General features: G+C 39.1%; 1 protein-coding gene across 2 annotated transcripts in view; it reads left to right on the top strand.

The window, feature by feature from the left end:
* Window positions 1–624: 624 nt before the first annotated feature.
* Window positions 625–23,821, top strand: part of RIMS1 (regulating synaptic membrane exocytosis 1) — a 216,182-nt gene continuing 192,985 nt past the window's right edge. For both annotated transcript variants that reach the window (XM_017549399.2, XM_017549397.2), the window contains exon 1: window positions 625–1,104. In XM_017549399.2, coding sequence (XP_017404888.1) covers window positions 935–1,104 — 170 coding nt within the window. In that variant the 5' untranslated portion in view covers window positions 625–934. The remainder of the gene's footprint in view (window positions 1,105–23,821) is intronic.

The raw sequence follows: 23,821 nt of genomic DNA, 5'->3' as shown, positions 1-23,821 counted from the left end.
TTAACTAGTAAATAAGAAAGACATGGTGGCAGGAAGGAAAAAAAAATTATCCAGAGGGTGTTCCATTCTGCCGTTCAGAACATTGTGGTTGCTCAAATAATATTAATGCTCTATGATGAAGATGGTAGCGAGGATGATGATGATTAATGCAACCCATGGAAATAGGGCTGGGGAGGATGACATGGGCGAGGGACCAGGATAGGGAGGATGACTCACGGGTGAGGGGTACCTGGGGATAGAGCGAGGTGCTGTGCACGTTGGCGCGTGTGGGGGGAGCGGCCGGGGCACGCGTGGCTTGGACCCCCGGGAGTGGGCGGGTGGGTGCCCGTGGGCGGAGCGGCTCCGGGGCTGAGTGGCTGGCAGCAATGTCTGCGAGAGCGGCGGCATCACCCTGGATGGAAGCCTCCGAGACTCCGCCTAACTGACACCCAAACTCACCCTCTCCCTCCCGCAGCCCCAAACTGGAGGCAGCCGAGCCTGGGAGCAGCCTCCGCGGCGGCAGCGGCAGCGGCAGCCCCAGCCCTAGCCCCAGCCCCGCCCCCGCCCCCGCCCCGTGCACCGCCGGAGACGCCCGGATCGGCGGAGCCTGGCGCGAGCCCTCGCCCCCTCGCCGCGCCTGCCGCGCCTCCGCCTTCCCGCCCCCGCCTGCCGAGGCTGGGCTGCGGGAGGCGGCCGGGCGGCCCCGAGCCTCGCTAGGGCGACCAAAACAAAGGCAGCATCCGGGGCTGGGTGGATGCAAACAACCATGAAAGACTGGGTTCTCGCTCTCCCGGGCTCTGCTGCTGCTGCTGCTGCTGCCGCCGCCGCCGCCGCCGCTGCTCCTCCTCCTGCCGCCGCCGAGAGGGCTCCGCTGTGAGGGGAAGCAGGGGCGCAGCTGCTGGGCGTGCATCCGAAAGGTGAGAGCCGGAGAGCGAGCGGAGGGGGCGGGCAGGCCATGAAAATGTCCTCGGCCGTGGGGCCCCGTGGTCCTCGCCCACCCACGGTGCCTCCCCCCATGCAAGAGCTGCCCGACCTGAGCCACCTTACCGAGGAGGAGAGGAACATTATCATGGCAGTTATGGACCGGCAGAAGGAAGAGGAGGAAAAAGAAGAAGCCATGCTCAAGTAAGCCAGCCCCAGCCGTGCCATCTGTGCCTACGTGCCTCCATCCGTCCATTCACCACTCACTCCCCCAGTCCTGGTAGCTGAGTGTGGGGAAGGGGCGGCCAGGGTGCTGGGTGCGGGCAGAGGCGCCTGCCTTGGGCCAGGGGCGCGGGCTTGAGCAGGGAAGAGGTCAGGGGACCAGAGGAGGGAGGGGATATGCCACAGAGCCAGGAAAGACCTGGGTGCAGAGGAGGGTTGGGTGGACGGGGGTCACTCTGGTGGTGGGAAGTGCAGAAGCTGAGAGGCGCTGTTCCCACCCAAGTGGAAGGTCCCTGAGCTGGGAGCAGGTTAGGGGGCAGGGGAAGAGTAGAAAGAAGGGGAGGCTGGATGAAGAGGTGCTGAGGACAGCTCCTCTTCTCTTGGAGTTGTTTAGCTGTTCGGGGTTACCCCAGTGAAGGGTGCCTATATTTATATCATAAAAATGCTTATTTTTAGTGTTCATTTTCGTAATCATTCATCTCACAGATCAAGGTTGGGTCTTTTTTTGGGCAGTTGCCATCTTTGGCAACCTGCCTCCCCAGCTTCTCTTTAACCTTTTATTCAGAGTCTTCTACACAGCATACCTGTGTGAAGACAGATTTTCTTACCCACATGTAATGCTATTGGCAATACAAAGTTTTTAATCATGGGAGAAGCTGGCAGGGACTCTGGCCTAAATAACATAGAGGTTCCTTTTTACTGGTTTCCAAGAGACCTCTGGGGCCTGTTCAGTTCCTGGAGGAAACAGTCCAGTAATGGATTGGATATTTGCACTCCTCCTCACTTCTTTAGAGCCCATCAACCATTCAAGGGATCTCTGGTGCCCCATTTTTCTGGGGTCAGGGAGAAGATGGGGCTCCTTGCTGGTGATGCAGGAGTGTGTGACACTGTTCTGCTGCTTGCCTCAGACAAAACTGCTTACAAGGGACTGGCAGAGAGATGGGGCTTTCCTTGCTTAGCATCACCCATAGAGTAGTGCTGAAGAAGGCTTCAACCCTGCCTTCTGTTGGGAACTTTCCTTCAGGTATTCAGGAAAGTTTTCACTCTGGGGCAGGGGAATTTAGGGGCCTTCACTTGGTGTCCTTGGTGTCTCCTGCTTAGGCTGGAAGGTGTATCTGGGGCCAGGGGATTGGCATGAAGAGCCAATGGGAACCTGTTGCATCTGGAGTTAGCTGATAGCAAAAGAGGGGTAGAGAAGGAGCAGCGGTGACACCCAGACACAGAGCACACTCAGCATGGCCTCTCCCCCACACTCTAGAAGAGCCTCCTGGAGAGAAGATGCTGCCGAGGAAGATTTCTTCCACCTCCCCTCAGTGCAGCAGTGCCTCATAGGAGAGGAATGGGGGGAGGCTGCATTCACAGAATGATGGATCTCCCACCAGGGCAACTGACACACAGATAAGGGAGGGAGATCTTGAGAGAGACATGTGGATGTTAGGTCACAGCAAAATAGTATACATCCAGTTATTCCTGTCCTTTCGTTGTAGATTCAGAAAAGGGCCATTAACTCTGAAGGCCAGAGCTGGCCTGGTTCTATAAAGAGCAGCAGGTTTCTGAATTCCCTGCTCCTTCTCATCCAAAAATCAAGTACTTTAAGCCTGCCGGCTTGAGGGAGGCAGAACCCTTGTTAATCTGCTGCCTGTCCCTAGTGGAAGAATGATGTCCCTGGTGCTGCAGGCTTCCCCTCTTCTGAGACTGGTAGTAATGGATGGTGTCTGATGGTGCTGCTGTCTGTTTGTCTGGTTGTCAGTCCGTCTGTCTTCACCGGTTGCAGCGCGTGCCACCTGTCCTGAACACCTTTTCTGGTTGTCAGGATTTACAGGTTTGCTGCTGTTCCTTTTGGTGTTTGCTGCAGACAGCAGGTGGATGGAGGCCTCCAGCAGCTAGTGGAAAATATGGGCGGCTGTTTGCCAGAGTCCGGATAGGAAGGGGAAGGCACAGTGCAAGTAGTGGCCATCACGCTTCTTCATTGGCTGTCTCAAGCGTGGTGTAGAGTGAGGGATTTTAACTGGGAGTGGGTGAGTTTTAGACAGAATTCCAAATATTCTAATTGCCAAAGGACAGCAATTATAAGATTGTATGGGCTTATGTGGACAAATAAATTTAGGAGCACTGTCCAACTGCCCATGTCTAACATATCTTTTCCACTGCTTCCCCTGTGACTGCTTTCTACTGGTTTGCATATATTGTTCTTTTATTGCATGGATTCACAAAATATCACAGTATGTGATGCTGTTATACAACAGCTGTCTATAGTCCTGGACCTCTGCATTAACTTTATCAATCAGCCTCCTCTGCTAATGTCTTGGCCTTTTGTTCAATGACAGATTGGTGAGTGTTTTGGAATCCCTGTTTGCTGCCATGTAAGCATGTCATATTGTCTGCAATTAGTGTAAAAGTGCTCTTCTTTTTTTTTATGGGGGATACTTTATGTCTTAAAAACTGGGGATAAGGGGAACTATTCAGATGACACATATATATGGGACTTAATGACACATAGTCATAGATGGTGACCTTTTAAAAACTTTGTGTTAAAATAGGTGGGAAAGCAGGATTCTTTCAGAGGGCTTTAAAATATTGTTACGTCAGAGAAAAGTTTTTGTGGTAATTATTGGTGATTATAATCATGTATCTGAGAAATTACTTTCACAAAAGGCCCTACAAAGCTTAAGTTCTGGCAATAGAGCAATTAGACTTAAAATTCACTTTTGTTATCAGTGTAGAACTATCTCCTTAAGCTACCTACTGTGCTTGCTATCTCTCTTTACAACGTGTAAATAGACACAGTGAAAAAATAGAAAATGATGGGTGAATATGAGAAACCAACATTATAAAATATCAATTAAAATGTGTTTGTAAGTTTCATTGGCCTTGATTGTAAATTAGTACTTGAATTTGGTTTTGAGAATGTCTTTAAATATGTATAAATGGCAAAAAATCAAGCTATTTACATATCAAGATTTTTGAAACATTTTACTTGAAATTGAAAGTACTTCATTATAAAAAAAATTCATTTTGTTGGCAAAGTACACTGATTTTAAATTCCATTGCCATATAACTAGAAATAGTTGGCTCTCACAAATTATGTTTGATGATTGACTTAATTATCTGCAAATTAGAGATCTTTTCTTAATAATGTTTTGGATTTGAGTGTGCATGTGTGTGCATATGTGTGCACACACACATGTGTGTTCTGAAGGCTTTCTGAAACCTAACTTCCTCAATGAATATTCCTTCAAGTAACTTTTACTAGACATCATGAGCTAATGTATTACGTAGGCTGAAAACTGCACTATCTGGGACCTAAGTCAGGGAAGATCTCGTTAGATCTAGAATCTTACTCCTTTTTGAAAAAAAAAAAAAAAAAACTTCACAGAGAAAGCAGCTACCAAATAGTAAGAGAAGAGAAAAAATATGGAGAATTAGTTAAGGTGATGGTTTGAGGATGAGAATTGAGTACCATACTGGAATTTAATGTAAATAGTTAGCATTTATTGAACATTAACCTCATACGAGCTCTTATTCTAAGTTATTTAATCTAAAGCCAAATAGTTAAACTGTGCTCAAGTTTAATATAAGTATAAATATTTGGATTCTCACAATAGCCTGTGCAGAAGGTAAGCCAGATAATATAATTCTCACATCCTCACAGTACACTCAGAGAATTTTAGTAATATTCTAAATTGACTCACATAACATGGGTCCAATCAGGATTCAAAATCAGACCCTTTAGTCAAAATCCAAGTATTTTCCCATACACTACACTGTCTTCCTACCAAGAAGAAGCTTCTGTTTCATTTATCTTTTCTTCAAATGAATTTCTAGTCTTTCCTTAGTTCAGAGAAGTGGCTTGGCAAAAGATTAGGCTGATTCAGATCAGCTGCTGATCACAGCAGAGCCTGGGGCTTCACCTATACCCTTTCACAGAGTATAAAGATAATAAAAAGCATCACAGTATAGTGGAAAGACCATTCACTTTGTATCCAAGTATTTTTACATTCTAGTTCTGCCACTTACTGTGCAAACGTGGGCAAGAATATTACATCAATATTATATAAAGTTTCATTTTTTCCTACCAATCCTTCAACCCATGGTATGAATTGATTTATAAAGAGTATTGACTTTGGGCTTCTCCTTCTCTTCTTAAAAGGTAACCTACAATTTTCTTTCTAATCATCCGTAATTGCTACTGGTTGTTTTTTTTTTTTTTTTTCCTGGAAAAGAGACAGAAAGTAGAAGGAGAAGAATTCCTGTAACTTCAATTTTCCTCCTTCTTTTTGTTACTTTACACAAATATAATATTGTGGCCTGAAATATATCCATAAGGCTCATTATGAGAGATGCCAGTTACCAACCGGAAAAAGAAGAAAAGTGAAAGGAAAAACCGGGGAAACTTGAAAGGGATGAGGATAGAGTTCCCAAGTATGCAGGAATCATATTTTCATTGGGTTTTGCAAATATTTTAATATCTTACACCCCAAAATATGAGAAAAGCATTATTTAAGTAAATAGATTACTAAATTTGAAGGAGAGCATGGAAACCAGTGTGGGCTGGATGTGCTACTGCTGACTTGACTAATAGAAGGATAATGTCTTGGGAGTGTTATTTGCTTAACTTTTTAAATGAGGAGAACAATTTGTGTAAACTTGTACAGTGAACTTTCTGGAAATATATCAAATATTAATTCCTAAAATCATATTATTATTCTCTCATACCTATAATAAGCAGATGAATGAAGTTGCACTACCACGGATTATATTGTCCGTTGTATTGCGTTTCATTTGTCCTCATGGACTGTTTTCTACTTTATACATTTGGTCCTGTGATATCAATTGGGTATTTAAGAGCTGGTCCTGAGAGTCGAAGTAAATTTGCCTGAGGCACGTGGCAGCTGCTGTAATGACTCCAGAACCCATGTACACTGACCTCAAACCATTAGTGTTCTTTTAAGTCTTTAAAAAGGTACATTGAGTGGTGGGTATTATGATTTGTTTACCTCATCATTGGGAAGGATACTAAGATTTATTGTGTACCTTCTATGTATTATGCCTTTGGCTGAATGCTTTATGAATTTTACTCACCCAGGCTTACCTCTTTATGAGAAGTCTAGCCTGTATTTATTAGTTTTCCAATATTAGTGAAATTCCCAGAACTAACTCTGTACCTTCCTTTGCTCATGACATTTGATTCTAGAGTCAAGAAAAGAGAACAAAACTTAAGTGAGAGAGGAGCTTCATAAGACTAGTAACATGTTCTGCCCTTTTCTGAGGGTGGGCTCTCCAGAACTGTCTGGCTTCCTCTGGCTTCCCCAGTTCTGGCCCCAGTTCTGTTCTAACCCCATTTTTACCCGAAGCTTTCCTTATCTGCTTGATGTTTTGCCCACAGGATTCCCTAATACAATAACATTTTCCTACCATTCCACCTAATGATGAGTTATCTCTGCTTGCCACTGTTGTTCTGAATTTTATTTATTAAGTAGGCTGTTTCTAACAAAGTGTCATATGATATTTAATTCAACAAGACCATTGTTTCAGATATTAGAACTGGGTCAGGCATTAGGCTATTGGGATAGAATAAAGGCGAATCCTCTGCTTACAGCCCAATGTTGGCTGAGTTCCTATCATTGTAAAACTGCCATGGTCAGAAAAGGAAGTGAGTGTCAGATAGTTGGATAGAACACTGGGTTAGATTCTGGTCTTAACATTATGACTTTTTATAGGTATGAACATTGTGAAGCTAATCCATCCAAGCATCAGATTTTATATGTAAAGTGGAATTTATAATGGCAGCTTGTCTAATTTGTGAAGTTTTAACATGATCGTAGAAGCAACTTATCCTCTAAATTGCTGTTTCCAAGAAAGGTGCCATTATTATGCTTGTTCTTTAAAACTGTAGAGGAATACCAAGATTATGTTTTCAGGTAGTCTTTGAAGGTGCTAGGGGGCTTAGGAAGATGAGCTCTTGGAGAAGAGCCCATCTATCCTTTCATGCTAGCAATGCAGTGTTGCCAGGGTTGCAGCTCCCAGTGTGAAAATTTAACAAGGAGCTAAGAGGTAAAATGAGTTCAGGGCTTGGTCTGAAACTATATTTACCTTCTTTCTTTTCTTTTCTTTATTTTCCTTCTCATTAAATAGCTTGTACATGTTTTTGGCACAAAAAGCAATGTGGGCACAATGATAACGTTTGAAAGATCTAAAGGGCAATCTTAATTCAAAAACAAGAAGAGAAATTAGCTTGGGGTAATTTCCTCATCTTTTACTAGAAAAAAGATTTGGAGAAACACAATGATAATTTTAGTGTCAGTGGGTTTAATAAATTATTCATTTTCAGAATTAGCTGAATAAGGGGTCGTATATTTGTCAGGTAGTTTTCTTTCATGTCAGTTTACCATTGAGTGATGTGGTAAATTGCATGTGTTTAAGAACTTTTTAAGATTCTTCATTGGATGCCTTAGGTTTTCTGTATTTATATTCTTACATTCTTATATTGAGTTTATATACACTCATTTTGACTAGGTCACTTTTCTGTGGACAGCAAGAGGGGGATATTCTGAAGAACTGTTTTTAGATGTTTCTGCTTCTGTTGTAATATTGGGAAAACTTCCTATTCATGTGAATCCTTACTTAAAGACAAAATAGAGCTGTTTAAAAGGAAGGTGACCGTATATGTTGATTTTCCTTTATCTGTTTATCCCAATTTCCTGCTATAATTATGTATGGTAACCCCTTCTCTAAATTTTGAGTTTCAGCCCGGATGATAAATTATATTGTCTTCCTCTTTATAAATCTTGCTTTCTGTGTCCGAAATTCAGTAGATCAAGCAAGTAACAGTCTTAAAATACATTTTATCAATAAGTAGTGCAAGCAAGTGGTAGATAGAAAATCTTGACCATTGTCTGATAAATGGGGAACACTTTTCTGAGAATGAGGTATTATTGGCTGGGCATGGTGGCTCACGCCCCTAATCCCAGAAATTTGGAAGGCTGAAGCAGGTGGATCACTTGAGCTCAGAAGTTCAAAACAAGCCTGGCCAATATGGTGAAACCCTGTCTCTACTAAAAACACAAAAAATTAGCTGGGCATGGTGGAGTGTACCTGTAATCCCAGGTGCTCACAAGGCTGAGGCAGGAGAATCGCTTGAAACCAGGAGGCAGAGGCTGCAATGAGCTGAGATTTTGCCACTGCAGTCCAGCTTGGGGAACAGAGTAAGACTCTGTCTCAAAAAACAAACAAACAAACAGACAAACCTTACTAAATGAGTATTATCTTTTATGGAATCTCAGTGGAATGCTACTTTTTATGGAAAAGCTGAATTTAAAATTTTAAAACATTTTTCGAATAATAGTAGTCATGAATTGCAACTTCATGCAGGACTCTCTTTGTTTCTTTATGAGAATTCTCCTTTGAGCCTTGCAAAGAGCAGCCTGCTGCAGTTTAGTGAAGACATCTTTAATGTGTGAGAATTTATTTAAATCAATTTTAGGATGTAATATTTTTATATTCCTCTGAGTCTAGATGGCAAAATAAGGTAATGTTACAGAAAGTAATTTCATGTAATTTGTAATATTTTGATAATTCCTCTGATGTTTAGATAGTAAAATAATGTAATGTTATAGAAAGTAATTTCATGTAATTTGTAAGTAATCAATGCATTTAATTAGAATATTAGCTGTTTTAAAGAAGCTTAATGAAAGACATTTTATATAGTATAGAAAATAGTACCATGCTAATGATTTATACATTATTTACTATTTGTTTGTATTACCCATCATTATGCCAGGTAATTTAATTATTGTCTGGAAGATGCTAGTATATTTACATAGAGAAAATATGTGAATTGAAAACCAATTAAGATATCTGTACTGTCATATAAATGTGTTACACTACTTAGCTTCTTTTAATGGACTCTCATGCATAGCATACATACTCACAAGTAGAAACTAATGTAGTAATACTGACGGAATTTTCTTGCTGTATTTGCTAGACTTAATAGTCTATTTGATTAGTTCACAACTTACATACGTATTACTTTCTGTACTTAAAGCAGTATTACTTAATATTTGAAGACTATTCTTAATCTCAAGAATATATTTTAAAGTTGTAAGTTATTGGTGCACAAGCATTGTGTGCCACATTATTACTTTTGTTGTTTAAACACAGCTTTTAAAAAAACGTAACAAGAAACTCTTTGAGGCCAGGTACAGTGGCTCACACCTGTAATCCCAGCACTTTGGGAGGCTGAGGAGGGCAGATCACCTGAGGTTAGGAGTTTGAGACCATCCTGGCCAACATGGTGAAACCCTGTCTCTACTAAAAATACAAAAATTAGCCGGCATGGTGGTGCATGCCTATAATCCCAGCTACTCGGGAGGCTGCGGCAGGAGAATGCTTGAACCCAGGAGGCAGAGATTGCAGTAAGCTGAGATTGTGCCTCTGCACTCCAGCCTGGGTGACAGAGCAAGACTCCCTGTAAAACAACAACAACAACAAAAACAAATAAACAAAACTCTTTGATAGGATGTCTAGCTGTTTTATTTTCAATTTATATGGTTTATATTTTGGAAAAATTAGGCAGATTGTATATGAAGTATCTAGGGTATATAAAAATCAATATATTGGGTTTTTTAAACTGGATATAGTAGTATATATCCACATTTGGAGGTTCTATCGAGGTTAGAAAGATTATTTAGTGTATTCGTAGAAGGAGATGAAAACAAAAGTAAAGTAACCAAATGGCTTTCCTTTTATATTTCACACAGCTTAGAAGATTTATCTTCCTTGGCTATCTCTGTATTGCAATATATTGGAGCTTAAGTATGCTTTCCTAACCCCCTTTTTTTTCTGGGAAAAAAATGAAGACATTTTTCATCCTAATATCTGAAATAAATGGATATTGAAATGAACAGTCTCATTTATTTTAGATATTAGAATTTTGGTAAGAGCCAAAATCCTAAAGAGATTCTACTTTTATGTTATTCATGATCATGACAATTTTCATAAAAATGTAATTTTGAGAAATGAATACAGCAAAATCTTCTTATAATGAGAATGGATATTTCAATTTACAGCTGTCTATGTACCCTAGGTCAAATCTAGCCACCTAATATATAGCAACTTGGAGTAAAAACTTGATGCTATTGTGACAAAGATATTATGGTCTAAGTATCATGCCAGCCACAGGAATTAGAAAGGATGTTATGGTATTTAGAGCTCCAAAAGCCTAAACTCTAATAGTCACTTTAGGATACAGCTATGATTGATAATCAGTCAAGGGGATATCTAGTCTATGACTTCCATAAATGCAGCATAGTTAAAGGCTCTAGGAGGTATACGTGCAATAGAAGAGAAATAAACATGGTACCAGGCCACAAGAAGCAGATACTTTTGTCCCTGGTGAGGTTGTGCAAATTTTAAAAAGTTTACATATATGCACTTTGGAAAAAGACTAAATAGTCAAGAACACAAAATAGGAGAACACAAATTCAGTGGTGATTATGATAAGAGTTGAAGAACATTTTGAAGCTCCCTCTTGCCCTTGCTTCTGTAATTCTGCATCCTTTTGATTTGCCTTCAATGTTTCTAAATGTTTCTATTTTTCCTTCCTGCAAATATCAAATGTTGGCATTCTCATGGGGTCCCACTCTCAATATTCTCCCATTTTATATGCAGTTCCTTGTGAATCTCCAACAATGCCTTCAGCCATATATATCTCAATACTCCCCAAATCTATATTACTGCATTAGCATTTTCTACCAAATTCTGAATTCATGTCTTTATCCACCTGTTAAATTTCTCTACTGAGTGTCCTATAGGCACTTCAACTTTATTGTGTCCTGTTATAAATTTCTTGACTTTCTGCCTCAATGCAGTGTCTCTCCATTTCTTGTCTGTGTGGGTGGCATTACCAGTGCAGCTCCTCATTTTACCCATCATCAAATCCTGCAAATTTAATCTTTTGGAATCTTTTAAATTTCTCTCTTATTTTTCAATCCCATTTTTATTACCTTAATATAGGCTCTCTTCAGTGCTTACCTGGATGCCTGCAGGAACTGTACTTACCTGGATACTTGCAGGAATCTCCTGATTTATTTTTCTGTCACTAGTCAGAATTCCTCCCATCTGATCTGATCTCCACATTGCTGCCAGAGGACTCTTTCTAAAATTCGTCAGATCGTGTGTCTCCCTTAAAACCTGCTTACTTTCAGAGTAAAGTTTAAACTTCATAATCTGGATCCTACTTGCTATTTCTGTTCGCTGGTCCATGAATACATTCCTGCCATAGTCTCGCTGAACTAGTTCTCAAGGGTAATTGCTGCTTCACAACTTGGTGACCCAACTCATACTTTTCTCTCCACCAGAAATAGCCTTTTTAATCTGACTAAGTTTACCTAGCCGTTTTAATTTGCTCAAGCGACACCTTATCTGGTACATCTTCCCAGACTTCCCAGACAGATTTTGGTATTTGTCTTCTGTGCAGGTTTTTGTCATAACTTCTTACTTTTTAACTGTCTTCTCTCAGAACAATATAAATTCTGGAGAGAAGGATCATTCTTATTTGAATCCCTCATATAAACATATTGCCTGGCATAGAAAAAGTGCCCATTTTTTAAACTGTGTATATGGATGAATGAATGAATGAATGAATGAATGAATGAATGAATGAATGGATTCAGGGGATGTGGACTGGAGGAGGCACCCAGGGCTGCTAAGTGTATAAGTATAAGGATAAAGTGGGATACTTATTCTAACCATGGGAATTCAGTCAGCGAATTTTGAAAACAAGTAGTGAATTGAGTGCTTTTGGTTATTGAGAGAACCAGGTTGACCAGAACTCATGAGGAAAATATATTGGACACTAAACATTATAAGGTAAAATTAGTGTGTAATTTTTGATGGCCTATTGTGTCTTGATTTATCATTTTGGGTTTTTGAAAGACAGCATTCTTAAAGTATTTGAATGTAAGTGAGGATGTAAATAATATATTTTAAAAAGTAATCCTCTGGAGAGCCGTTCTTAATGGAAACATTTTCTTGAAATAAAACTCACTAACTTCCATGACAGTTTAAAGCATAGTACTATATGTTTTCTGATTTAATATTTAGAATTAGATTAGAAGTGTATTGCCAGAAAGCATTCTACTGATTATATTTTTAATAAAAAAGTACACCTCAGTTAAATCATCTTCTAGACTTAAAATCCTTGAAGGCAGGTATCTTATATTAATCATTTTTTCATTTTCATGGCCTAATTCTATACCCATACATAATAGGCCTCCAGCAAGTGCTGTTGAACTAAATTGTACAGCCTATGTGCCTAAGACACAAAAGCACTGACTTTTGCATTTCAGAAATGGGCTAAGTTGAGATGTGAGTGGGCACTTAATGCCTGTGCAGTCTAATATTGGTAAATTCTCAGCTTACCTGCAAATACCTGTATCTAGAGCAGCCTCACTAATACATGCGAGATGCCTCAGAGCCTTTCTGAATATAGTGCTTCAGGCCCAGGCCATCAACTGATAAGAGTTGGCAGAAAAATGGCAATAAACATTTTAGCCACTGAGAATTTATTTCTACTCCTCTTTAAGAAGAGAAAACTGAGGCCAGAGACTCAGGATTTCATTTTTAATTAATGTGAGAGCTGGGGACAAGACTCCATGTTCTGTGTCCTTGTCTAGTGGTGGTTTTTCCCCACCATCACTCGCTTTCCACTTGGTTGCATTTTAACCACGAACACATTCAAACAGTTACTTTTTTAAAATTCTGTTTTCATTTGCTTGCTTTTTAAGATTCTATTTGTTATAGAAAACTCCATAAGAACTTATTATTACTTTATTCATTTTGAATTAGGTTATATTAAGTAAATAATATATAAATAAATTATTGCCAAGTTATATAAGTAAATTATTGCCAAGTACTAAGAAATGTTTTATTTAAAATATTTTTTGCAATCACATTTGTCAAAATTTTATTTAAACTGTATCAACATTTCTTAATTGTGATAATTTTATTTTTAATTTTAAATTCTTCCCTGAAAGGTACATTTTTACTAGCTGTAATTTATTTATGATTCCAAATAACTTTTCCTACTATGCTTTTGAATTATGTATATATTAAAATAATGTTTTGTTTTTTACTTTTAAAAACTGGTTGATTTTTGCTCACAAAGAAAAAGAGCTTTCTTTGGTTCCTCTTCATTTGGAAGTTTGACTTCAATTAGACTATTGGCCAGTGATTCAAAGGAAAGTTAGTAGGGTGAGACAAGAATGACTACTCACATGTATATCTAAGAACTTACATTTATATACACATATGTATATTCTCATCTCATGTGTGCCTCTGTACATATAATCTCTCACACCCAAATTCCTGAAGACTTGAAACATTCTTTCTATAAAGTTTTAAGGAAGTTAATTTTATCTCATTTACCAGAATTTGTATGATCTAGACATTCCTCGTATTACCATTTGTACCCACAGACCTTTCTATGGATTTTATGACAGTGGCTATTCTGGAAGAAGCAGGTCTACATCCATATGATCCCACCATGGCTGGACTAATGGTGGACCATTGGCCTAAGGCTAGGTAATTTATTAACTGGCCAAATGCTAGTTAATTTATTAACTGGCCAAAGAGTGTCTTTCAAATTTTTAAACAAAAAATAATCAGAGGGCCAAAGAAAATAAATGATCCACATTCATTTGTTCTTGAAGCAAACATGGACTGAGCACTACTCATGTTATGCTAGCTGTGATGCTAGAATTAATAGCCTTTTATAAAAGGAAGTGAATTTTCTTGAATAACCATCCATGTAAAATTAAAATCTATGAGAAAGGCAGCACAGAACATTATATAATATTTTGATAAAATAATACCTATCCAGAATTTTGACTAAGATCAGGCTATCCAGGAATGCTTCCCATGAAAATGACAGTAAGGACTGAGTGAAGATCTGAGAATGAATGGGAGTTAAGTAGGCAAATAGGGGTGAAGTACCTCTAGAAAAAAAGAATGAGAGCCACTGATGGAAGTGGTAGTGGTGAGTCTGAAGCACTGGAAGGTAGCCAGTCTTTTGGAAGAGGAAAATATCTGCAAACGGCAGGAGGAGTGTGGCTTGAGAAAAATTTGGAGAGGTAGGCAGAAACTAGACATGGTAGGGCCCACTAGATCATGTTTTAGAGTTTTTTTTTCTTTATTTTAAGAGCCAAAGGGTTTTGAAGAGAGATATGATATAATCTTACTAGTATGTTTAAAAGATCATTCTGGCTAAAGTATCAAGAACAGATTAGATGAAGTCCCAGGGCATGTAGTGTAGAGACCAGCTGGTAGGCTATTGTAGAAGTCCAGGTGGCAAATGTTAGAAGCAGAAACTTTGAGGTGGTGATGGCAAAATGTTAATATTTGAGAAGCAAAAGCCACAACTGTTGTTATTGTTGTTTTAATTGATTGAATATGGATTGATGTCAGACTTGTGCCACTAAGTTTTGGGAGTATCTGGAGTGATGGAAGAGAGAGCCCAAATTTAGTTCTGGTTATTTGGCTTTGTGGTAACTTTGAGAAATCGAAGAGAGATATTAAGTAGGTTAAAGGTCAGGAACTCAGAAGACAGCATGGGTTAGAAATGTAAATGTATGAGTCATCTCTACAGAGATGGCCATGAAGCTATGGATGAGGCTGAGTGATTAAATTCAGACAACAAGAAAGCCTAGGAATAACCTTTAATGAAGTTTCACGTTTAAAAATTGATAGAGGGAAATAGCCGTGCAAAAGCATTAGAAAAGAAATGGCCAGAGAGATAGGCTAAAAACCAGGAGAGCCTTATTTCACTAAATCAAAGGGAAGAGAATATTTTGAGGAGGCTGAGGCACACTCACTATGATAGCTAAAATTAAACAAACAAAAAGACTGGAAATACCTAATGTTGATAAAGATACTGAACAACTAAAAGTCTTATATATTGTTTGTGGGCATAATAGAACCACTTTAGAAAACTTTGATAGTTTCTTAAAGAGTTTAGCATGCATCTACAGTATGACATAGGAATTCCATTCCTATATATTAATATATGAAAAATGAAAACACACTCACAAAAGACTTATACAAGGATCTTCATAGCAACCTTATTGTTAATGGCCCTAAAATGGAAATAACTCAGATGTCCATCAGCAGAAAGAATTTAAAAGATGTGAAATTTTCACACAATGAAATATTTGCTATTCCATGATAAACAGGAATAAAACATTGATACATAAACAACATAGACGAATCTCAAAAACATCATGTTAGATAGGAAAAGCCAGACACAAATAGTGCAGACTTCATGATTGATACCACTCATATGAAGCTCCAGAATAGGTAAAGCTAATCTATGGTGGTGGATATCAGCTTGGTAGGCTCCTCTATGGTGGCAAGGACAAAGGATTGGCTAGAAAAGGGCAAGAGGTGACTTTCTGGAGGAATGTAAATATCTTATATATTGGTAGAGGTATGTATTATACATATATATGCATTTGCCAAAACTGACCAAACTGTGTACTTACTATGTGTGCATTTCACTGTATTTCAATTACACCTGAATCAGTTTTTTAAAAAGGGAATTCTGCAGAGACATCAAATATGATGAGAACTAAGAAAGAGCTATTGTATTCAGTAATAAGGAGATCACTGGTAACTTCAGGAAAAGCTTTTTCTGTAAATTTATGGGGCCAGAGCTAGATTGGAATGGGTAGAATGGGAGAAAGATGGATAAATACATATAGTTATTATATGTAAATCTTAAAAGGAGCTTGGCTAAGAAGGGGAAAGAATCATGAGAAGATAGCTAGAGGAGAATGAGGAGTTCAATTTGGGTTTATTTTAGATAGAATTTAAATGAATAAAGTGAAGAATGTTTAGAAATCAATAGGGAGAATACAGTGGAGAAGGTGATTTGAATAAAAGAGAGTGTATTTTGTGACTGGAAAGAAAAGATGAGGGACCTTCTCTCTGTTTCTATTTTTTTTCTATAAGTAGGAGTTGGTTCATCTTCTGAGAGTGAGGGGATTTTGCGATTCGAGGATAAAGAAAAGAGTCTGAAATAGCCAAGTTGGGGAGCAAGAGTGTAGGTTTATCAGCAAGACAGTTGATTACTGATCTACAGATGAAGCCATGTTGGGTATTGTACAAGATGAGTCAATAGAAAGGGAGAGACTGGCAAAGACATGCAGATAAGAGAGGCTTTTTGGCCCAGGAGACACTAAAAGAAGAGTCTTTGATCTTGACCTCCCAGGCTGAATTATTGTGAAGCCTGGATCAACAATTCCCCACGTATGTGATCTTTCTTTTTTCTTCAACTGTTTATTATTTTAAGTTCTGGGGTACATGTGCAGGATGTGCAGATTTGTTATAGGTAATTGGTGGTTTGCTGCACCGATCAATCCATCACCTATGTATTAAGCCCAGCATACTTTAGCTATTCTTCCTGATACTCTCCCTCCACCACCCAACTGACAGGCCCCAGTGTGTTGTTCCCCTCCATGTGTCTACGTCTTCTCATTGTTGAGCTCCTACTTACAAGTGAGAACATGTGGTATTCGGTTTTCTGTTCCTGTGTTAGTTTGCTGAGGATAATGGCTTCCAGCTCCACCCATGTCCCTGCAAGGGACAGGATTTCATTCCATTTTATGGCTGCATAGTAATCTATGGTATATCTGTATCACATTTTCTTTGTCCAGTCTATCACTGGTGGACATTTGGGTTGACTCCATGTTTTTGCTATTGTGATTAGTGCTGCAATAAACATATTTATGCATGTATCTTTATAATGGAATGATTTATATTCCTTTGGCCATATACCCAGTAATTGGATTGCTGGGTCAAATGCTATTTCTGAGCCTAGATCTTTGAGGAATTGCCACACTGTCTTCCACAATGGTTGAACTAATTTACATTCCTACCAGCAGTGTAAAAGCATTACTTTTTCTCCACAACCCCACCGGCATCTGTTGTTTCTTGACTTTTAATAATCACCATTCTGACTGGCTTAAGGTGATATCTCATTGTGGTTTTGATTCACATTTCTCTAATGATTGGTGATGTTGAGCTTTCTTTTCACACGTTGGTTGACCGCATAAAGGTCTTCTTTATAAAGTGTCTGTTCACGTCTTTTGCTCACTTTCTAATGGGATTTTCTAAAACCCAAAACCATAGAAACCCTAGAAGAAAATCTAGGCAGTATCATTCAGGACATGGGCACCAAACAATGTCATTGTTTGGTTATGAAGTCTTTGCAATGTCAAAAGCAATTGCAACAGAAGCAAAAATTGACAAATGGGATTTAATTAAACTAAAGAGCTTCTGTATAGCAAAAGAAACTATGATTAGAGTGAACTGACAGCCTATAGAATGGTAGGAATTTTTTGTGATCTGTCTATCTGACAAAGGTCTAATATCCAGTCTACAAGGAATGTAAACAAATTTACAGGAAAAAAAAAAAAAGCCTGTGATGTAATCTTAAACTGACTTAGTTTGAGAAGGTTTCTGTTTCTCCCAAACAGAAAGAGCCCTGATAAGGACTTTGTAGTGTGTGTGGTGTGTGTGTGTGTGTGTGTGTGTGTGTGTGTATGTGTGTTTCCTACATATAATTAGACTAATTCTGCATTCCTATGAAATCTGCACTAGAAATAGATTAAGTTTTGAGTTTCCACGTTCAGACAAAAAGGATATTTCCATTTTAATAATACATCTGGCTGGGGGCAGTAGCTCACGCATGTAATCCCAGCACTTTGGGAGGCCAAGGCAGGTGAATCACGAGGTCAGGAGATTGAGACCATCCTGGCCAACATGGTGAAACCTCATCTCTACTAAAATACATAAAAGTAGCTGTATGTGGTGGTGCACACCTGTAGTCCTGGCTACTAGGGAGGCTGAGGCAGGGGAATCTCTTGAACTTGGCAAGTGGAGGTTGCCGTGAGCCGAGATTGTGCCACCACACTCCAGCCTGGGCAACAGAGTGAGACTCTTGTCTCAAAATAGTAATAATAATAATAATAATAATAATAAATACATTTGTTTTTATACATGTATGTATACATACATGTGCATATACACAAATGCATATGCAATCTCCATAAATTGGCACTCTGCCAACAAGGTAAATTATCCTTCCTCTTTTTCACATACATCTTTCATCTATTCAGTTTATGGCTTTGTCCTTTTACCTAGGATGCCCTTGTTTATTTAACTTGAAAGCTTTGGAGGGTACAGAATAAAGAATGGCATCATTTCCTTTAGATCCTTTACCATAAGGGACAGTGTGATAGCCACAATGTCATAGGGAAAGCTCTGACCACACTAGTTTGACTTGTTTCCCATTTCATGATTGCAGAGTAATTTGGATTTGTTTTAGGCCAGGCCCCTCAGAAGCAGACTCTGAGATGGAGATTATTGTGCAGGAAGCATATTAGGGAGTACTTTCAGGATCAACACCTGTGTGAGAAGGGAAATCAACAATTGGAAAATAGGAGAAAGTGGGCTATAATACGCATACAGTAAGGCCTCAATGAGTCTCTTGGGTGTTCTGACACTATCTGGAATATCGTGCTATGGCCAGTCACTGGATTCAGGCTGCCTGGGGAAGAGGATCTAGCCTTAGGGGAGGTGGCTGGCTTCAGCAAAGGGCTATTTCAAAGGAAAGTCTGACAGCTAAGAGCATCCTGACATCTGGATGAGTAAGACCCCAGTCTTGCAGCAGACATCTGGGCAGCTTAGTGCACCATCCCCTCACTGATTTTAACTGAAAATTAAAATACCAAGTTTGGGAAAGCTAATATTTGTTAGCTACCTAAACATTAAAGGAATTCACAGGTTAAATATAGAGTCAACTAATAGGATGATGAGAAACCTAAGACTTATTGACAAAACAGAATGTATAAGTCAACTGATAAGACTGTCCAGATTGTGGGCCTCTTTTGGGGATTTACAACATCATCCAAATCTTAAATTACAAGTCTATCTATAGAACACTTGCAAATGTCTGTGAGGCAATGCATAAGAGTTGTGGAGGGTAGTGACTTCACTGAGGACATTTAATTTGAAAGGTTTGCTTTCATGAAATATTTAGTTATAAGATTTCATTCCACTAATTTTTTGTAAATAAGACAATATAGCAGGAATCTTATATAGTATTGAAGATACGTAATAATGAGATTTTACTTCTGTGACCTAAGTTATAGGGCAACTATGGCATATGGTCTTTGGAAAATTCCCTCCTCCTATTTAAGCCATTGTTCCAAAAACAGTCCTTACCTCTTCCTTTAGTGTAGGCGCCTTCTGTTAGCACTAAACTCGGAGGACTCTTTATATGGGAAAATAGAGTGGTACATTTTAGAAGATCTATTCAGCAATTTAGTCCAAATATCTCCACTAAATTAGAAGTATGTTTTTGTTAGAAAAATTAACACAAACAACTTTCACATTTAGTAACCTAACATGATAAAACTTTCTGACTAGCATAGTTTAATGTGGATCAGGTGGCCCTCTTCTATCTTGAAGCAGTGATCCCTGAAACACATGGCCACAGCCAGTGAATAGAGGGATAGAGAAGGTTGAATTAACGTACATTATTATTGCTTATGGGCCATTCATTGGCCAGGACCAGGCAACTGCAGGAGATTACGGGACATATAGGAGGGCACATGGATATTTGGTGAGAATCAATTTCAGAAATTTAAGTTAGAATGATTTAAAAGTAAATATTTTATTAATTAAGCTACCTGTTTCCAAAAATGGAACTAGTTTACTTTCCTTGATTTAAAAAAAAATTAATTTGTTGTTGATAGAAACAAACTGGGATGCATGGGATTTGAGTGAGAAGAGCATTAGCATCCAGATCAGTGGTTTTCACACTCTGTCTGGTGCAGTTATCCCAGAATGTTGGGAAATAATGTTGGCTGGACAAAAAGGCAACAGGGCAGGCTCTAGGTGTTTTGGTTCTAAACACTGCTGCTTGATTGCCAGCTCTCTGTCTTTATCTGTTTTGTGATTTGGGGGAAAAATGAGTTCAGCTGCAAAAAGAAATATCTGATAATGACCCATCTACTCTACCACCCTCCTTTTAAAGCTATAAAATTTTACCACATCCATCTAACCGATATTTTGGGGCTGTGGGAATAAAGTCCCTGTCCTCCTTATACCTGTACTCTAGTGTGTCCCAGAAAGCTCCAGTGATTTCCCAACATCAGAATACTAACTTTAATTCTGCCTGAAGCAACAGTGAGATTGTCAACAGAGACTATTCCGAAAATTTTGGCATGGAAATGACTATCTAGGGAGTGTCTAGAAGAATGGCTTCTAGAATGGCTTCTTGGAGAAGAAACACAAACCTCCTAACAGTTATTTTAAGTCTAATATGTAGGCCTTGCTTGGACTTTCCTTCTTTCTCACTTATAACATTTAGTGATGAGCAAATTCTCCTCTCAGAATACAGTATGTTTGCTTTACAGCAAAGTGTCATCATCAACAAATAACATTGCACCAACAGCAAAAAGTGCTCACATGTGCACTCCTTATTATTCTTACGCTGACTCCGTGCAGTTGGTGTGACAGTTACTGCTTCTGTTACTACTTTACAGAAAAGAAACAGAGAAAAAATAATTTAAATCAAGGTTACACAGCACAAGTAGTAAATGTTCCATGGAAATGGGAAACAGACTTCACGATTATTACAACTGGATACTAAAATGCAGGAAATAAAAGAGAGTTTCTCTAATGTAAACTCTTACCACTAGTAGTAGTAATAATTATTATGGGACGCATGGAGGGGAGTGCCTGAGTGTGTGGATTTCTTTTCTTTTTCTTTCTTTTTTTGAGACAAAGTTTGTTTCACTCTTATTGCCTAGGCTGGAGTACAATGGCGCAATCTTGGCTCACTGCAACCTCCCCCTCCTGGGTTCAAGCGATTCTCCTGCCTCAGCCTCCCAAGTAGCTGAGATGACAGGTGCCCACCACCATAGCGAGCTAATTTTTGTATATTTAGTAGAGACGAGGGTTCACCATATTGACCAGGCTGGTCTTGAACTCCCGACCTCAGGTAATCCATCTGCCTCAGCCTCCCAAAGTGCTGAGATTATAGGCGTGAGCCACTGTGTCTGGCCTGAGTATGTGGATTTCTAAATCAATGAGGCCTGGATTTGAATCCAGAGCTTCACCACTTACTATATGATCCTGATAGGTCATTTAAACTCCTCCCAGTTGTCTTATCTGTGAAACAGGGATGGGTGGGAGGAGCAAATAAGATAACAGTGGTAATATATTAAGAATACATTTAGCACAGCTTCTCATACATGGGCAACATTAACAAATTTTGGTTATAATAATGATTATTTAAAAACAGTATGAATTCAAATAGCACTACACACTCAGTATTCATATCTCTTTGAGTTTAAGGACAGGTGCATCTATGCTGTGTGAGCACTGTTGCAGCTCAAAAGTACAGTACTGGCTGTGTTGATGCTATATAAAGGAATTTTGAATCACAATTGGAGCTTTGGTTCTTACATTGTGCTAAGCCAGAAGACTCTTATTCATTGTAGTGATTTTAGCACAATGCAGTTAACTGAGCTTTGGAAACACACAGAAGTTGGGTGCTTTCTTTTGAACTAGGGTAATAAACCTTCTTTTAGCAGCACTTTGGAATAGGTTCATCCTGCATTATGCTTACAGATTTTATTCTTCACATTTGTTTTTACTAAGGAAACATTTTGGCTCACCCCTTCAGCTTATAATCTCATATGAATGCATGGTGATTTACATACGTTATTCATATGGTCTGTCTTCAGTGGAAAAAAAAAAAATACCCATGTTGAATTTTTAGCATGGAGGAATACCTCCAACTAGGAAAACTCACTGTTTGTATAAGAATAGCTTACTTAAACAATTAACAGATTTTTTGCCCTTAATCAATGGCATTCCTGAGTAAACATTCAAAATAAATGTTGTAAAAATATTTAAAATGCTCTTTAAAAATGTTGCTTGAATGTAAGTCTAATGCGAACTTCCAGCAGGCAACAGTTGACATAATGCTGATATTTTCATACAAAATTAGAAGTGATAGAAAGTTTAAAAATTTTCCAGTATTTTAAAAATACATGCATCACAGCTCTACACCTTTGCTGAGATCAAAGGTGAAATAAAATTACTCAAAAAATAATCATGTGTGTAATAAATACATCTGTCACTATCAAGTTCTAGCTCACAGCTTGTATACATACTTTCATAATACCACTTACATGTCAAATTGTCTACATTTAAATTATGAGAAAATCAAGTGCATGTAACAAAGACCTTTGTTGAGTTGGCGAAACTCTAGTAGTTTGGATATATTGGCATTTAATGAAAATTTTCTAAAAGATAAAATCCTTCCATAATTTTCTTTATACTTAAGCTGGGAATGACTTAAAAAGGATTTGTGTAACTGAGAATTAGTCCTTAATTGTTTTTCTTTCAAATTTGAAAATAAGAGGCTTTTGCTTTTATTATAGCAGGCATTGCTGAACCTTTCACACCATATGGCATGAAAAGCGGGCAGTGTGTTTCTATTTACGTTTTGGACTCTTGGTTCAAGACTGGTGTTCCTGGGCCCCTGCTTCTACCTTGACCCCAAGAGGAGACTCCTTGGCTTTTAGTTTCTGTTTTTATTTCTTTTCTTTTTCTTTTTTTTTTTTTTGGGACGGAGTTTCACTCTTGTTACCCAGGCTGTAGTGCAATGGCGCGATCTCGGCTCACCGCAACCTCCGCCTCCCGGGCTCAGGCAATTCTCCTGCCCCAGCCTCCTGAGTAGCTGGGATTACAGGCACACGCCACCATGCCCAGCTAATTTTTTGTATTTTTTTAGTAGAGACGGGGTTTCACCGTGTTGACCAGGATGGTCTCGATCTCCTGACCTCGTGATCCACCCGCCTCGGCCTCCCAAAGTGCTGGGATTACAGGCTTGAGCCACCGCGCCCGGCCTGTTTTTATTTCTTTAGGGAAGAATTAATGGCTAACCTGGGAGAAATTTAGTTACTTTATCTTCTTTTTTCCCTTCTTTGCTCTCTCCTCCTCCTTCTCATTACAGGATATAGAAATGTGAGAGCCTCAGTGGGGAATTTTCCCAGAAGAGAGAAATGAAGCATCCTTTGGTCTATAATGCCAGTCATTCCAGAGAGGAGTGATTTTTCTTGTTTGGCCCTTAGGGCTGTCTACTGCTGGGTGATTGCAGCCCTTTCTGCCATCTCCCTCAGGGATGCTGGAAGGGAAACCTGGAGAGGAGCAGTACAGATAGGAGGTGGATACTACTTCTACTTCATATGAGCCTCCTTTACATGACCTCTCCTTCTTAGAGAGGTTCCCTCTCAGGGTGCAGTCAATTTCTCTAACTTTAAATGGGTGGCTTCATATAAGTATTTTAATTTGCTCATAGACTCCGAGGTTTTACAGACAAAACAGTAACTCTGGGTGAGGCAGAAAGCATATTTAGAAAGGAAGAGGATGCTGTGTTGGCTGCACAGTCATTGGTAAAGTTTGAGCACCCCCTGTTATTTTCCCTTCAGCATGATGTTACAATATGTTTTGTTCAAGCCTAAATGAACCTTTTCATCTGGTAATTAACATTTTTACAGTGTTTCTCCTACCACCATATATTTTTGTTTAGAAAATTAAGACCCGGAACCAAAGTCAATGAGTA

This window comes from Cebus imitator, unplaced genomic scaffold (assembly GCF_001604975.1).
Source record: "Cebus imitator isolate Cc_AM_T3 unplaced genomic scaffold, Cebus_imitator-1.0 Scaffold218, whole genome shotgun sequence".
Taxonomy (NCBI): Eukaryota; Metazoa; Chordata; class Mammalia; order Primates; family Cebidae; genus Cebus; species Cebus imitator.
This window is presented reverse-complemented; position numbering and strand designations above follow the sequence as displayed.